At 37.4% G+C, this 18,355-nt stretch overlaps 1 protein-coding gene across 4 annotated transcripts in view; it reads right to left on the bottom strand.

Moving 5' to 3' along the window:
- PTPRN2 (protein tyrosine phosphatase receptor type N2) overlaps positions 1–18,355 on the bottom strand; it is a 648,013-nt gene that overhangs the window by 404,197 nt on the left and 225,461 nt on the right. For all 4 annotated transcript variants that reach the window (XM_083823703.1, XM_083823704.1, XM_083823705.1 and 1 more), the window contains 2 exons: positions 13,434–13,596; positions 366–840 (listed from right to left, as the gene is read on the bottom strand). In XM_083823703.1, the coding sequence (XP_083679829.1) occupies positions 366–840; positions 13,434–13,596 (638 nt within the window). The remainder of the gene's footprint in view (positions 1–365; positions 841–13,433; positions 13,597–18,355) is intronic.

The raw sequence follows: 18,355 nt of genomic DNA, 5'->3' as shown, positions 1-18,355 counted from the left end.
TATTACCTTTATATAGTGTGGGATGCATGCATAAGAACAGATGTGACAGCAAAGATATACCCATAATTATGTGTTGTTTGTAAAATGCTTTGAAAATATAACGAGTTACATAAATGCTACGGCTTACCAAGTGCCATGTATTTCTGCATGCATATGGAAGGTGGGTTGAAGAATGTGGGTAGATGTTTGCAGGAAAAGAGTAGTTAGGATGGTGAACATTAGTATTCTCAGTATTATGGTAGAAAGATATAAATATGTCAATAGTAAGAGATGTATCTGAATAACTATATATATATGTTTCAAAAATGTTCAGTGAACATGAGGGAAACGTCAGGTAAGTTAAAATAGATAAATATCAACTTTACCATCCACTACACTCAGAGGGTCCTTTGGTTCATCCTGGGAAGCAGATTTATGATTCAGCTTCTCAGAGGTTGGCCCCAGCACTCCAGACGCAGGCTTTGTCTGGAACGGTTTCTTCATTTTGAAATCTTCTGCTTTTCCTTTGGCAAAAGTTCCATCAAAAGGGCTGACTGGAGAAGAGTAGAATCTATCAGCATAAATGTGAGACCCTTTAGTCCTGCTGTGAGAGCTTTTATCGTTGCTTTGTGCTGACAAGTTCTGAGTGATGTACGTATGCAGCGCAGCCATCAGAGTTTTTTGGTCAAGCCCCAATTCTGGCTCTGATGAGAACTTGTCTGGCTGAGGCTGGTTGAAGGTCCTCCCACGGGGATTTTCAGCGTACTGTTGATGGGATGTTGATGTGTGGGCCAAAGGAGGTTCTCTTTCTTTGGGTTTTTGCATCATGTAGTACCTAATAGGATCATTATAGATGTAGCTCTGGAGAGAGTAGAAGGTAGAAAGAAAGGCCTGGGTCAGTATTGCTTCGTAACTGTTATTGTTATGCAGGAATCACAGGCATAACACTTTGTGTTTTACCAATTAGGAAAACAAGAATTAGAATCTGTAATGTGTACATAGATTGCAACTCAAACCGTTAAGTTTGCAAAGAGGCATTATCACTTTGGTAAAAACTTTGCAAAACAATTTATTAGATTATTAAAAAGTAAGAGAAAGAGATTAGAGAGAGAAAGATAATATTCAAACTTGATGTTAACTATGTATCCACTTTTTGTATTCTGTTGGACAAAGACAATTCGGTAAAAGCAATTTTCCTTTGTATTTCACTAGACTTCTGAGAATAACTTTTTTTTTAGATTACTTGCCAAAAACTAGCAAGCAAAAATGAAAATGACTTGTTTTAAAGAACACTGAGAAAATGTAAAAAAAATGTTGTATATAAAAGATACTTTGTTCTATTTTAAATGAAATTGTTCAGTTTTTCACTAAATTAAATTTGTAATCAGGATGTCCATTGAAAGTATAAAGAAACGTAAAAGCAGCCATTAAATAGATTTTGAACTCCTTGATTATATTTAAGTAAAACAACTCAGCAAATTAAACAAAAATTTGTAAGATGGTTCAATTATCCTACAGCCACATTTTAATTTGAATACATGCTGAAAAAAAAAAAAAAAGTGGTAAGAGTGGGCTGGCACTAAAGTTTTCTATTCTCAGTTTCAGATTTTCAAAGATGCACCAACAGGAAATCCAAAATTGCATCTAAACATCTATTGTTTTCGTGGACCACTTTTTGTTGAAGAAATTTAGTTTTGAGGACTAACTCTAAATGCCCCTTAACTACTTTAAACCTTAAAAAAAAATAAATAATAATAATAATAATAATTAGTACTACATATACTATAATTTAATCCTAAAATCATTTTTTTTTTTAATGATCGCAACCTGGAGGCAGGATTTTATCTTTTTAACAAACCAGTTTTACCATCTCTGTCGTGTTTTTGTTGTTGTTGTTTTTGTATAAATGGTCATACAAACTACACTACAACTTGAGAAGCTTCAGATAGTAATCATTTCAACTCTCAGTGCTGTGAGTTATAGCAGATCTCTGCACTGACAGCAGAATGGTTTGGGACAGACAGCTGCAAAATACATCCACAGAAATGCAGAAACTGCACACCCCAGATGAGAGAAATTAGTAGAATTCAGATAGAAAATTCATCATTTATATATTTCCTATTAGAGTTTTTAAAGGCAAAATATATAAGGTCATGAAGCTATTCCAGAAATGAATAGAAACTTTTATATTTTATCTAGTTCTTTATTTATGGACAGTAATTTTTCTCTCCATCTGAACAATGCATTTCTTCTGATAACAGACAGTTGATTTTATAACACCCTCAAGGGTTATCCTCCCCCTGAGAAGTGACTGAAGAGGTTCAATCCATGATACCGTATCATAATTTGTAGATTTATGTCTCATGCAACTTTTATTACCAAAAAAAAAAAAAAAAGGAAAAAAAAAGGCATTTGGCTTCTTTGGCCTGTGATCCACCAACACAAGGCTTTTGACTTCTGCTTTAACGTGGCATAGCATGTTTTGTTAATGCCAAGAAATTGGACTAGAGTAAGACAGTGTCAAAGAATATAGCATTAGAGATCAAGCAGCCTCGTGTGTGAAATATTTTGATGTCCCCCGGGACCTGTATCAAACAGCAGCACTGTGGCTCTGGTTCAGTGCCCCAGCTGCAGGCAACGCATGGCTCTGCTCAACACCAAGGGGGGAGCCAGTTGTCAGAATACAAGTTGAACGCTATCTACATACTTAATGGCAAATCGTGGACGTGAAAAACTACTGGTCAACTGTATTTCTCTCTCAGTGTCCACGGGTCTTTGCATGGGGTAATTAACTCTTAATGACACCGCCCAGGAGGAAGCGCAGAGGACAATGCAAAGCAGACCCAGACACACCAAGCACTCTGCAGACATGTGCACCGCATCTCCCTTCCCTACCTCCATGCTCCCTGCCTTGCCCTCTTTTGGAGGACCTTTTGGGGACAAGGGCAGGGAGAACAGGGAAAGAGAGAAACATGACAGAGGGAGAGGATACTCCCCATTCAGCCAGGGAAAGACATTAAATCAGTTTGATCCATCTCGTGTAATTATACGCTAATTTGGATCTCTCTGACATACAGCCTCCTCTTTTGCATCTATAGATTTAACAATAAACCAAATCCTAGGGAGGGCATAACTGCTAGACACTCTCAACCACTTTTGAAAGATTAGGGTCAGGTGATTTGGGCTGGCTTTTGATGAGCTATTTAACAAGTCTAAATACCCTTTAACAGTAACAGATCTATGATTTTCTGCTCTTGCAGACAAGCGCATCTAGAAAGAAAATGCAACACCGAGTGATTGTATACAAATTGCATATAAGTAAGAGCCAGTCCTGGGCTCAGAGCTGCACCTCCGTCAAGAAGGGGCAGCCTCTCGGCAGCTTGACAGGTCACACTTCGGGCAGCAAAGGATGAAATATTAGAAGTTCTAATTAAAGCCTAGCATCGACAGCTCAGCTGTCTTCACAGTGCACTCAGTTACCAGCCAATCCGATGTAGCTTAGACTGACTTAATTAAGGGTCTCTCACAGCTGTATGGCAATCCTCAACTTGGATGACAAAAAAAAAACAAACACCTTCCTTGCTCCTTGCCATCTCAAAGAAAACAGCACCAAAAATGTACGTGCCAACAGAAATGTGCAAGATACATATAAAAATGCAGCAACGGATAACTGCAGCCCTAGACTACAAGATTGTAGAACTATGAGATTGCAGAACTACTAAAAATACTCTACTAAGTATAAAACTGGTTTATACTGAGTAAGGTTAGTATATAATTCCCTATTATTATGAGGAACAAATTTTTAAACAGATAAGGTACTGTTCAATTATCTCATGTCATTGATATAACATATTTAAAAATTACTCTGAATTGCTAAAACACTCATTTAAAAAAAATATTTCTCCATCTGCAAAAGACTTTCCTCTCGTTCACCACCTTTCAAATAAGTTATCTCAATAATTCACACATTATCAAAGAAACCCCACACTAACCCTTCTGAACATAGAATTGTTAGGGCAATGTCTTCTATAGTTTAGGTATGTAGGTAACCGACATTTTCTGTATGAAAGTTCACAGAAGGGCACATTAAATTACACCTTGCAAATGCATTCTGGAAGTCTACAAACTATACTTTTGTTTTACAAAAAAAATAAAAAGTAAACAGGGGAAGGATGAGATACATACATCGCAAGGCATAGATAAATATTTATGCAATTTATCCACCAAGGAGCAGACAGATTTGAATGTCTGGCCCAAGAGCAGAAGGAATGGAATTAAATTTATGACAAAATAGTTCATTTCTTGAGAATACATTTGCTCAATGTTATAGGGAAATAGGCTAACAAAAATTATTTAGCAATGCAGAAGGAAAATATGTCCCTCCCTCAATTTCATTTAGCCTTTTCTCTTTGTTTTCTGTTTGTTGTTGTTGTTGTTTGTTTGTTGTTTGTTGTTTCAGTTATTAATTCATGTTTGCTGCCACCCAAATTTGTTGGACTGTGACTCCACCTACATTATTTTATTTACTGTGTCTATGTGAGATAGTGACATTACGCTCCCTAAAATTAGAAAACACAAGAAACACTAGCACCAGGCCTTCCCTCATCAACTGTGAGCTAAAATAAAAGTTTCCAAGGGCTACCAAAAATAAAATGATCTCATACTTTAACTCATTGTGTGGAGGGAAAGGAGTTTAGCTTTTTCTGTCAGAAGCAGTCTAGGTACTTTGCAAACCGCACACGCTTGCTTCATTTCAACCTGCTACATGGGAACTTGCAGGTACTCATGTGAACCCCAATTTCACCAACAACACAGCAGAACCAGCCGATTGCTAGACCAAAGTGTGAGCTGTGAGTTCATACACCTCCATTTACCTTTGCCTTGAGAGAAGTTCAGCCAACAACAAAATATGAGGGCTGTATCAGTGTTGTGGAGTGGATCACAGTGCAAAAGTCCTTGGGACGGAGCTGGGTAAGCAGTACAGCTGTGTCCTTATAGCATCACTGCTAAAGCAGCCAGTCGTGCACAGCCCCACACTAACAAAGCTTTAATTCTTCACTGTTCCCAGGCAGTGCTGCACTGTCAGGAGGATACCTTAGCAGGCTTCAAGCTAGCTGAAGGGGAAATCTCTGCTTTACAAGCCTCTGTGCGCTGTAGACATGATGTTACACGCTCTGCACCAAATTTGTTGTTAGGTTTGTCTGAAAATAACAGGTAAGCCTGACGAAAAAAATTCAATTTTCTGAGAAATAGTGGAACAAAAGCCTTCTCTACCAACTGATAATGGCCTTTTTGCATACAGTAGAGATTGATATTATATCATGCAAGAAATCACTGGGGGAGGGGGAGAAATAAAAAGAACTAGGAAGATTAATACATAACCAGGATACCAGTAAAGAGGCCAAACAACCAGTGCCTCCTGCAGCGATGGTACAGTACCAGGCCCATGGTCTTCTGACAGATTCACAAGCTTAAGGCAACAGGGGCCATTACAGTCATCTCATATGACCTATTATTTCACTAATAATTTTCTGTAGCTATCTCGTATTTTCTCCCTGAGAATTACAACAGCTTTGAAACTATTTAAGGACTACGTCAGAGAAGTAAAGATGGCAAAGACTGTTAATTAACATCCTGTAGTTTGCAGTGTCAAAAGCCTGATCAAGCAAAAGCGCTTCTCAGAATCTCCTTTGGTCAAAACAAGTGATGACTTTGCTTCCTAATTCTGGTTGTGAAACCGCAGTGTAACAGAATTGTCTGGGGCCTGACTGTACAGCGTTCAATAATCTACATTGCAGCAATTTCAGTTGACAGAGACTTGATTGTGAGCAGTGTATTCTACCATTTTTAAACAAAACAACCTCCAAAATAAAAGAGGAAAGATAGGATAACTACATTGCGTTCTTTCATGTATAAGTAACTATTTAAAAAATTCACTTTTAAGTCACAAATGTTCCCAGCCATTCTTGGTCTCCTTTGGGATGTTCTTAGCTGCACGCCTACCCTTCAGCTTTCTCCAGCAGACTCTCCTGCATGAATAATTCTTATCATTAGTTGTCATTTCTTGTGATGCTGAGGAACTTGTTGGCTTTAGTCTTCATAAGTAACTGCTGGTTGTTGTCTCTGTTTCTGACAAATCTGCATCCTATTGGATACAATGAAGTTTCTAACGCACTACCTTAATTGTGGAAGGAGTGGCAGACCAGTAGCATGGAAGCATACTGGCTGGTGCACTTGTCTGACCATGCCCCACACGTCCATGCCACGACAGTCTGTCCTATCGTCTCAACAAACTCAACTTCTAACTATTCTCCTGGGTGAGGAGCTGTCTATTCTGTGTGCCCGTGTGCCATGGTGGTTTGAGTGCCAGCCTCAGAGGCAGGCTACCAGATTCATGAGTTCCCTAACATTAGAACAGGAACCAATAAAGTGACAAACAGCCCCTAGATGGTAGAAATTGTGCAGCGTGGTGATCAGTGCCTATAGATATACCAGGGTTTATCAGCCTCCCTTCTATGAGAACAGTTTGCTCATATGTCAATAAGTCTGTTACTTAAGGTTTCAGCGAAAGATGTTTAAACACATTTTCTCTAGGCATATGCTGATATATTGAGCTAACTCATTATCTAAAGATGATTTACATAGAAACATGAAGATCTTCATCTGCCAAACGTTGAGCACGTTAGCACCAATTCAACATATTTATAACTTCAACATATGAGTCTAGAGACTACCTTTATCCAAAGAAATGCAGAATAGAGATCTGCAGGATCCATATCTATAACAACCCCACTGCAAGCAACCGAACATTTTCTAGACAACTGCTTCATAAAAACTGCCTCATAAAAAACATAAATTGGTTGTTGCATTGTCCTGAAATATATATACAAACACACTGACACAGACGTTAAATAAAAAAAGGTTTAAATATTTGTGGACTCTACTCTCCCATTTGATGACTGTGATCTAAAAATAAATATGGAATACACTTTAAAATTTCTTTGCTCCACCATCTTCCATTTATTGAGCACAGTGTACTGAAGTACACCAAGTAATATTTGCAAAACAAATAGCAGACTTGCAGGAGAAATTACAGAAGCAAAAACTTTAAACACATGGCATTTGGCAAAATAAAAAGTTATTTTTGAAAGGGTGGGGAGGGGTCTGAAAAAGAAGGAAATCTTATTGTCCAGTCAGTATTTGAGATTTTAAAATTATCAATCAATGCTTCACCCATTAGTTACTAGAAAGTAATGAATTGGCTTTATAAATAAGCCCCCAGACCTGACACACACCATTTATAATACCATTTCTATTGCACTTGCACCTTCAAATCATTGAACAAACTATTAATCTTTATAAGACAGCTGTGTGATAAGGGATTAGGATTTCTATGTGTTTCATGGACATTCTGTCACCCCATTGTACACAAACCCACAGACTGTAGGTAAAGCCAGGTGTTAACTCTGTGACTCAAAGGGCATGGTACTGGCACTAGAATCTTCTCTTGCCAAATTATTAAGCTCAAAAAATAAGTCACTTGTCACATTAGATCTCTAAAGTCTGTATTTATGACACAAACAGCTTTCATATAATTTTACCAGGCTTTGTAGCCATGATTCTGTTAGACCCTTGAAAGTACAGGTACCAGTCCTTCCAGAAAAAAAAAAAAAATGAAATCCTTGACAGATGCATGTAGATGTGGAATTTACCACGTTTTATTTTATATATTTATATATTTGTATATTTATAATATACAAGATAATTATAGTGTATTATATATATATATATTCAAAGTTATACATAACTTGGAAATTCCTTTTTCTCTTCACTGACCATAAAATGAAGTTAGGCTGACTTGCACTTACACAAACATTAGTATTTGGTTAAATGAATTCTTCTCCAGTTCTTTTAGGGTTTTGGTTTTTTGTTTGTTTGTTAGAGGACCTTAATGTTTCTATTTAACTTAAAAGAGCCATGGAGAGGAAAATGATCCAACAGATGAAGTACTCATCTGGGATTTGAGGCTTAACTTTAAGGCTACGCTCTACCAAAATATTCCTGCATGACCTCAGAAAAGCTATCTAATCTGTGTGTGAAATAGGAATATTAGTTCTTCCCTACTTTGTAAGGGCATTAAGTAAATAAATACATCAATGTTTTGAGACATTCAAATATTACTCTAATGGCTGTTGTGTAGATATGCCAATAGACAGGCAATTCTGCAGCTTCAGGGAGGTACTCTATCAATTATTACTGATATTTTTACTAAACTGTTTATGCACAGGGTGAATTACATTTTTCTTGCAGAATCCAACGTATATGAAATATTAATTTTACTATTTATACAAGCAGAATTTAAATGTATACACTGCAGAAAGGTTTTTTGCTTTTCAGCAGTCAGCCATCAAATCAATTTCTGACAATCTTCATTCAGCACTGTATTTTAATCAGTGTTAGACAAATAAGGGTCCTGCTTTTCTGAATTACTGCTCCAGATTAAAATAAGCAATGACTGCATAATTTCTGACTAGTTAATCAGCATAATCACTGTTTGCAGATAAGTTCAGAGTATATCTCGCAGCATTTGTGCACTCTGATTTTCTAAAACAAATAATAATCCTTTTTAATAATTATTACACATCTTAGTTCTTTCAGGAGATCAATTACAAAGCTCCAATCGATTTTCAACCCAGCAAAGCTATGAGTACGCTTCCCTGAATGTGAAAGGGGAGAGTCGAAAGTTTCCCCTTGTGCCAAGGACCAAAATATAAGATTTACCAAATGCCCTGCCTAACCTTCATAAGCTTCAAGATTCCAGCAAGCTGACTGCCTCGAGTATTTACTTGCGCCTTTTCTCCTTTCAGCACCATTGAACTGCTGATCTAACAACCAGCCATAGCTCACTGCCACTAACCAGTCTCTTTATCCTCTCATTTTGCCCTTCATGATTCTTCAAAGACCTTCTTTGATGAAAATAAAGATTGTTTTTTCCAAACAGTCCTTTAAAACTTAGAAGAATACCTGAGACTCGGAAATTTCTGCAAACACAATATTTATACACAAAGTATGCCTTGAAAATAAATGCATGTAATTAAAAAACAAAGAAAGAGGAAACTCCAGAAAATGAATGAAACTCCCCAAAGACTCCAAGTTAATCAATTTTCTCTCCACACTACGTCCTGGGGCCTAAGCAGCACACCAGCCTGAGGAAGACCCTAACTGCAGGTGGGACCCTCATCTGAAAGCCTCAGAGGCCAAGTCAGACTGAAGGAACAAGAGCAGTAACTTGTTTTTTCTATCCTTAAAAACCTAAACCATTAAACAGAGACCCCTGCAACAAGAAATGCAGCATTAGGGGAAGTGTAGCAGACAACCCTCTTAGTCCTACAGTCCTTAGGTGGTGGACGTGGCTGCTGCATCTGAAATGAGCCTGTGCAGTGCTACGGCACCAGAGCAGTGCACTTGTATCAGCCTGAGGCATTAAAAAATTAAAAAGCCAGGCTATCAGAAAGCATGAGAATATGTACAAACTGTAGATCGAGGAAAAAAAGGGAAAAACAAACAAACAAACAAAAAACAACAACAAAAAAGAAGCCAGTCCAGCTGAGTTATTTTTATTCTCTTTCTGGTTTTGAGACCTTTAAATACACTTGGATCACATTTCACATCTTTTCTCTTTCTATGATGACTAAAAAATTATTCGTAATCAGATGAAAGCAACATAATTGAAATCACATGCAATTATTCAACTGCAGGCATTTGGACTTTCAAAAAATATATATAATATGAGATCACTGCCTACTGCCTGGGCTAATGCTTGCTGAAAAGTAGGCAACAGCAGCATTTGTTTCCATCCTGATCATTTTTGTTGCCTCTCTTTCGGCTTTGTTGTAATGTCCACTGTGGACATGGCTACTTTTTTTTCCCTTTTTTCCCTTTTCCAGCTCCTTTACTTAAGTTCTCCTCCAGGCTTCACGCACACCCCCTGCTATGTTCTGCTCACGCAGAGCCCAGCAGCAGGGCTACCAGCAGCAGCAGCAGCCCAAGTGAGCTCTGGTTTTACAGCTGGATGGCTTTAGAGATATCAGCTGTGTGCTATCCCTTACAGCCCAGCAAAACTGTTTCTCAGTTTCAGTAGAAATGTATAAACGTGGACTGTTTTTTTCAGTTTTGTCTGTGTGTGTTAGTGCCTGTATGTATGTCTGTGTGTATTTTGCTTATTTGTTTGTTTTCCATGGAAGAGAGGTCTGCTCTAACTGGAGGGGAGATGAGCAGGAGAATTCACACACCTGAAGCCTTTGCATTTCTTGCCTCAGTAGGTAAGAGAAGCCAAGCTTTCTCATGCTGTGCATGTGCCTGGCTATATGCTATTTTTCATACCAAGTCCAGGTTCAGCAGAAAGGAATCACAAAGATTGATAATGCAGCGTTTTGTGAATGGTAAAACCTTCATTAAGTGGAGTGGGAAAAAAAAAAAAAGGAGAGAAAAAAAGAAACAACAACAACCCAAATTCCCACTAGCTAATGCTTAAGTAACAAATGCCACCAAGTGCTCATTTTCTGAACAACTCTTTCCAGCTGAACTGGAGTGAAATGTTCTTTACAACTCTAATCCTCAGGAAACAAACTCACCAAATCTTCCAATTTACTGTTATTTATCCACTGGCAGAGTTATTATCAGCTGGCTAGATTACAGCCTGCAGTAGATACTGTCTAAATACTGAGAAAAAACATTCTAAGTTAGTGCTTCCAAATCCACTCAAAGGAGCTCTTGCTATAAATGGCAAACTTACAGGTTTTGTTCCACCACATGATTTAAGCTTGACAGTGTTATTTCTGTCACTGTTGTATCAAACCTCTATCTGACAGCTGTTTGAACAACAGGAATATGAAGAGAGTTTCCTGTTTTAAGTTTTGCTCTGGCTCATTTTACAGCTTTGTACATAACTGTATGGGTACTCTGCTTGGAAATGGTGAATTCTGTACTTTAATTCTGGTAATACGCATGTGGAACACAGTAGGAAAACTAAAGACCAAAAGTTTATAAAGACTGATTAAAAATATGTAAGTTAAGATACTAAATAAAACTTTTGGATTATTTTAAACCCTCTTAGTCTTTTCTCTTCCTTTCTTTTACTCTTGTCCAGAGTCTTCTGATGACAGTTTCAGAACAAAACAGAACCCACTCAGGGAGTCTGCCTAGAAGCACTCAATTTCTGCAAGATTCAGCTATACTTCACAGAAGGTAAGGTATCAAAGCAACCAGAGCAGCGTTACATCTCCTGTTCCCCGACAGCAAGGCTGAAGTAACAGAGGTAAATATATACTTGAAAGAAAATGATTTTATAAGAAGGGCAACAGCCCAAAAGCTGCGATTCTAAGTAGGGTAAAGTACCTCTGTCTTATCCTTGTTTTTAATTAGAGTAATGCAAGAAAGCTAAAAAAGATAAGAACTTGCTACAACTGTGTAACATAGGTTCATCTGTGAACTACAAAACAAGACATCAAGATTTTGTTGAACGTGCTTAAGATAGTCATTTACGACTTCAAGTGTTATGACCATATCAAATACAGCTCCTGCAGTTACTTTCCTTCATACTCTTTTCTAGCCATTAAATTTTACATTTTTTTTCTGCTTCCTGGAGTAGCACACATTGTGTCTTCTATTTTGTTTAAACTTATTCCATTAATGACCCAATGAATTAAGGTACAAACACAGTGTCCCTCTTGTTTCTTTTTAAAGAACAGCAGTCACATTTGATTTGCAAAGGACAAGAAAACATCTCCAGGATCATGTAAAATTCATGATTTATTGCTGATTTTTAAGATATTTTTCCTCTCCCTCTTTGTCTCTCTCTCTCTTCTTTTTTTAAATTTAAATTATAGGTAACATGTCTGGCTCAATGTCTGCTGCTTTAGAATGCTCCTTAGTAAATAGAAGCGTACAGTTTGCTTCTATACGTGCTTCATTTCCAGATTTCCTCGTCTTTATCCCACTCCCCCAGGCTTCAGAGTACCCATCTCCATGGCAACACTCGATAAGGTTGGTGGGTGGTGTTATCACAGCAGGCTTCCCCACAGAAGGTCTCAGCCATATGGATTATTTATGAACTTGCATGACAGCACCAGACCCACTGAAATACTTCTTGGGCAAGTTTTCTCTTCTCTTAAAGCCAGCGATTCGAAGCAGGGCATCCTCACTGCAGTCAGTGCCCACGAGTAAAGAGCTGAGGCAAAGCACCACAAAGGTGGTCAGCCATCCATCCCCAAAGCTGCCTTGCCACTGCCTGCAGGTTTCTTCTGCCCCAGTTGAGTACCCATTGACATACGCTATGAATCGTAGCTTAGTTATACATCCCAACCAGTGAAACTGGAAACTTGCAGCTTCTCGACAGAACAACGCTTCAGATGTGCCATGATTAAATCGTTGATACAACTTACACTGCTGTTGGGAGTTGCTGATGCAGAAACACTGCAGAAGTTCTATGTTTCTGAGTTAGTTCTTGGAAAAAAAGCTAGCAGTTTGGCTTGGACATATTTTCTTCACCTGTTTTTTCTTTTTTTTTTTTCTAAATCTGAAGTGCATTTTTAGATAAGGTTGTTGCATTTAAACTGTATTCATACAAACAGCACATACCAATTTTTTGAAAGAATCCCTATAACAGCAGCTTATTTCTTTAAACCAATGCTTATTTTGAACAAACATACTTTTTTGAGCAAAAGATGTAGGACTACGAGGGCCTGTCATGCATCCACATCATCTAATCATTTTACAAATTTATCAAGCTCTATTTGGAACCAGATAGATTTTCTCTAGGAAAGGAAAGCATCGTTTTAGTTCTCAAATAGGCATTCTATTTTTTTTCTTTTTTTTTTTTTTTAAACATGGCCAATACCAAGATTTACTAGGTGTGATTTATCTTCCTAGCTTTATCTATTATGTATACAATCCACACCTTAATTGGTCATGATAAGCTTCCTTCATGATCAATAAGTAGGAATTTTTGAGGCAAAACTCATCAGATCTATTGTCAAAATCTGTTCAAATATTTTTATTATTTGTACTCTAAGCACCATAAACACCAAGAATTCACAGAGTAGTTCTGTCAGCTCTTTGGAGAGGAGCATTACAGGTGCTGTAACAGGGGGGTTCAGATCAGCCAGTGAAGATGCTACAGCTTTTATCCCACTCTCCCTCTTTCCTAACATAGAATCAGTCCCTAATTTAGGTAAAATGTTCCAGATTAGAAGAGATCTGTGGTTTACAGTGTTGAAGCTGACTCAACTCATTTGAGGAGAACTTGGTTAGTGCAGTTATGATAATCAGTTGGAGGAGGCAATAAGAAACAATGTCTGATGTCGGGACAGAAGGGAAAATTGAAAAATAAGGAAAGTTCACATGAAAAGAAAGCCAGAAATCACAGAAAGTAAGAACTATATTAAAAATACAACCTTGACAGAAGCTTTGTCGTTCTTCTTCCTTGGATATAAATTTGTAGCTGCAGACTGGGAGAGAATATTTAGATATTTAAGATATTGCTGAAGTGACTTGGCCAAGTTCACATCATTTTCCAGATCAGAATTTCTTTCATTATCTGCATTCTGTTCCAAAATCCTGTACAGCAAAAGCAAAGGAAGGAACATTACCAGCCCGCACAACATACAATGTGCATGACATAAAAGGTACTGTTTTACACTGCAAAACACTGAAGTTACTTCTATTCGGCAGTTCTTAACAAAACAAAACAAAACAAAAAAAGGCATTCAAAAGCTTATCAACCACAAAAGTACAGAGAATTCAATGTTTCAGCAGAAACAGCGTAAAAAAATAATTCACTGTTAACAATTTATTTCATGAATCAAAGTTAATGATCCAACAATAAATCAAATAAAATGCCTACTTTGAGGCCAAGTCATATTCAGAAGAAAACATTTGTAAAAAGAAACTATGCATGATTAAATTACACCCCAGAAAAGATATAAGATGGCTCCGAGACTTCAAAAAATTGCTGGATGATGATGAAAATCAACACCATTTGGGCCCCACAGCAATTTACAGAATATGGTAAGACTCCTGAACATGGTGAAATAACTGAGCAAGTCAGCTCCAGCAAAAAGCTTAATGAGGGAATAATGAGATGGGAAAAGTATCTCTTCTGATCTTCTCAAGTGCTTGGGAATCGCAAAATAGCAATGTTTCTTGACTATTTTAAACAGGTCTAAGTGACATTTACAAAGAAAAGCTAAAAAGGTGATTAACCAACAGCAGCGTAGAAGCTTTTATATGGGATTCAGAACGTTGTGTGCAATGAATCTGAATTATTACCATCTCTCCTCATCTATCTCAACAACATGTCAATGATGATGATAATTCAAATGTCAACACCAGCAGCTATTTCATTCCTCATGCAAGACAGCAGAGGGAGTGTCCCCAGTCTGTTTCGTTACCTGTGAGTGTCACATCATATGGAGGGTTGCAGAAAAGGGTCACCTTTTTGGTGCCACATTTCCTATCTATGTGCCCACACACTTCAGTGAAGAACAATTCCAGGTGGAGGAGCTTTCCAGCTCGGGAAGAGAAGGGATCATTTCACTTTCAACACCTCCACACTACTGTAAGCAAACTTTTATTCCGCTAGCTCATGTCATGGTGCTCATTTGGGAGCACAGCTCGAGAGAGTACCTTTATCTTATTTTCCAAATCTTGGGTTTAATTATATTACTTTATGCACAAAGTAGCAGACTTCCTTCAATGTTCACAGCTGTATCAAATGCGTGTCCTGACTAATTTAATAGCGATAAATGTAATTAATAATCTAATTTGCTGTGGTGGCACCGCAACCAATAGTGCTCACAGGGTTGCTCACTTTGAAGAACCAGAAAAAAAGCATCCACCCCCACCAAGAGGCAGCTTGTGAGTGGGGAAAATTTCATTTTTCTGCTTTAGCAGGGAACTTGACGGCTTCGGATGTGGAAACAAATGCATCGTGGAGCTAAGGCAGTGGGGCAGGAGGCCTGGATCAGGCCTGCCGCCCTGGCTGGCGCAGCTTGGTCTCCTCAGGAGGGGAAAGCTAAGAACTCAGCCTACCTCAGGGTAGAGCCATGGCCCGGCCTTTGCAGCCCACAGGGAAGGGAAGCTGTGAAAGCTTCACCACACCCTTCCATCTCCTCAGTCCAGACTTCTTTCCTCACATACAGAACAACTGACACAAATGGGACTTAACCAATGCCTGTGAACAATCACACACTACTGCCTCACTTTCTCTGCCCAGAATATACCTAAGTTTAATGCAAGGAAGGACAGCCCAGACTGCTCTTCTTACATTCCCATGCTGAGGGCCTCCAAAGCAATCATGTGCAATTCCAGGAGAACCACCAGCTACTCAACGGGCACACAAACTCTAAGAAAATAAAGTTCACTGCACAGAACACTATAGAGAACTTGACAACTTTGCTTCCTTCTCATGCTGTTCATATTATTCTCTTATTTCAGAGTTCTAAATTCTGCCCTTCTGTGGAGGGTGGCTGTGCACGTAACGTTATCCACCTCCTTTTCAACTTAAAGCCAGGCTAAAACTGTTCTGCACTTTTAGAAAGAGACGGGCAGTATGCTTTCTGCTTCAATAGAGATGAACTAATCCAAAGAGGCTCTCATCACAGAAGGCATCCCAGTTTCAAGCACTCAACTTTCATTTATCAACTAATTCCAACATCTATCTTTGCCTTTCTTCACTAACTTTGAAAAGAAAGGAAAAACAGAAATACCAGACCAAATTCTGCCCTGAGGATTTCCACTGGAGCTAATGGGAACTGAATGCACAGATAAAAGATAGTATTTAGGTTAGCTTTTCAAGCCATTATTTACAGTGTATAATCGCTTGCACTGGTGGTAGAAGCAAAATCTGAGGTCTATGATTTCTCATTTTTTCTTACAGAGATAGTAATTTCTCTCAAAATTTTGTTTAAATTCCATATTAGATATAATATTTTATCCTATAAACTGAAAAAATAACAATTAAAATGTAAAATACTGACAAAGCATACATTTAATTGATGACAACTTTAATAAAATCCTTCAAATAGCTCTGAAAGATTTGTTAAAATCTTTGTAGTTCACCAATATATCACTGTTGTTCACCTTGTTAACACGGAAAGTAAAATGCATTAAATGAGCTATTATTGTAACTGAATTAAAATATTTCCTTTAAATTTGACAAAGTGATAGTGGAAAATGGATGAAAGAGGACTATGTAAAAGCACCTGGTGAGTACAAGAAATGACTGTCATCTGAATTCTTGTTGTGCACTTATTTGGAAGCATTTTCAGTTTTATTTTATACAGAAAAAAGGACTTTGCATACAAAGAACTACAGTGTATAAAGACAATAACGTACATACTTATTTATCCATAGAAATAATTGTACTATGCTACCAAAAACAGCGCGCTGGAAGCTTTTACATGGAAATATCTGAATCTCTGCACCTCAGATATAATGCTTTTCTAGAATGTTCTCTATTAATAGATACCACACTTTTTAGAATAAAGAGTTTCTCCCTTTTAAATACTGTGAGAATCTTATTACTGACTTAATGATGGTTTTATTATAGAAATAATGCTATACCCCACTTTATACATTGAAGCTTGCTGGAAACGTTTGTGGTTTTGCCTAATTGCACCAATGAACACAACTGACATTTATTCCCTGTGTGCAGAATGGATTTTTTTCCCTTTATCTTGGATCCTCTTTCAAGAATGGTTTTTTTTTTTTGAAATTTAATAAGGGCCCAGGAAATACCACGTACACTCCAGTTAGCCACCAAAGAAAGAACTTTCATCTTGAAATCAAGCTCCCAGTTTCGTTCTTTCTTTTTTTTTTTTTTTAAGATGAAATCCATGTCTTCTGTTCCATCAGATTTCATACGCACTAATTTAGCCTAAGTCAATTTACCTTTCAAGTGTCTGAGTCTATTTTCTTGCTCTCACTAACTCTGTGGGGATTAATGACTCATTAATATGACTTCATATTGTCTTATTACACACTTTATCCTTAATAAAAGGTCTCCCTGCCATAATGTTTCTTTGATAATGAGATACCTACACTAAGTTGCTTTTTTAATTATTTAATTATTGCCTGATAATACTTTAGCAAGTGTATTGAGCACGCTGAGCATACAGCACTTTTTATTAGAATCTATAAGAAGCCACGAAAAAAGTTCCTACTGTTCCCTGACCTACAGAATACATTGCAAATGGACAACCAGAAAAATCAATTAATGTTTTAAACTGTTGGCACATAAGATAATGCTTTCAGAGGCACAGCTTGGTAACTTCAGAAAATCTATCGACAATGGGAACAGCTATAAGTGGAACACATTTGAAAGTCTGATGTTCCTAAAGTGCCAATACACAAAATGTGTTTTTTTAAAAGTATAGTACTAGTTAAAAATGCAAAACAGTTCAAACCTGATCTCAACAGGAACTCCTAAAAGTGATCATCTGTTCTCAGTATCAAACCTAAATTATTTTTTGTATCTTCTTATACATTTTATTTTTTTGTTGTGCTTGTGGAAATCTGGCCTATTTTATCTTAGTCTCATGAATAAAAGTTATAGGTACAGCCATTATAAAAAAATAATAATAATCCCCAAGATATTCAAAATCATTTCTGATACCATGTATAGAGAGTAATCCACGCAATAATGGCATTTAGTGCCTCTATGCAGTGAGAACAGATTTGTGGATTCTACCATGTGTTGTTATCTGCTTTGTGATAAATTATGGATTACTGTCTCTTTCAGAAGTTACACTTATACCTTACTGCTCTCCTGAAGTATATGGCACTGTAACTTTAAGATATGCTTTTGTTTCCTTTACATTAAAAGAATCAGCATATATGCAAAATACAGGGTCAAATTCTACAAACTAAATCAAAACAAACTGACGTAAACACAGATGAAGCTGCTGGGCATTTTCAATTACAGAGCTTTTTTTTTTTTTCCATAAAAAGAGTATTCTAGCATAGAAATGTTTTCATCTTCTTTTCAGTATACGAAGATCCAACAACCAATGTATTGCCATTGAGGCTAGAATCTTGAGCTTTGTTCCACTATGAAGAAAGTTTTCTAGCAAAAAGAAGTTGCTATGAATTTCACTGATTTTGAGATTGTTTTTCATAAAACCATGTAGGAGAAAGCCAAATTCCCCATTTTTAACATTTCCTAAAATTGTATGCATTTTAAAATTTCCTTCTGGGTGGCTGTGTGATTGGGTTGCACTTAAAGACTGTAGGGGCATAATATAACAGGTAAAAGAGTAAATTTATACATGTGTCTGTGTAGGAAGATGACTTTACAGGCAAAACATCCATATTGTTC

The sequence above is a fragment of the Anser anser genome (assembly GCF_964211835.1).
Source record: "Anser anser genome assembly, chromosome: 2".
Classification (NCBI taxonomy): domain Eukaryota; kingdom Metazoa; phylum Chordata; class Aves; order Anseriformes; family Anatidae; genus Anser; species Anser anser.
Note: the sequence above shows the minus strand (reverse complement) of the source record. Positions and strands in the feature narration are given on the sequence as shown.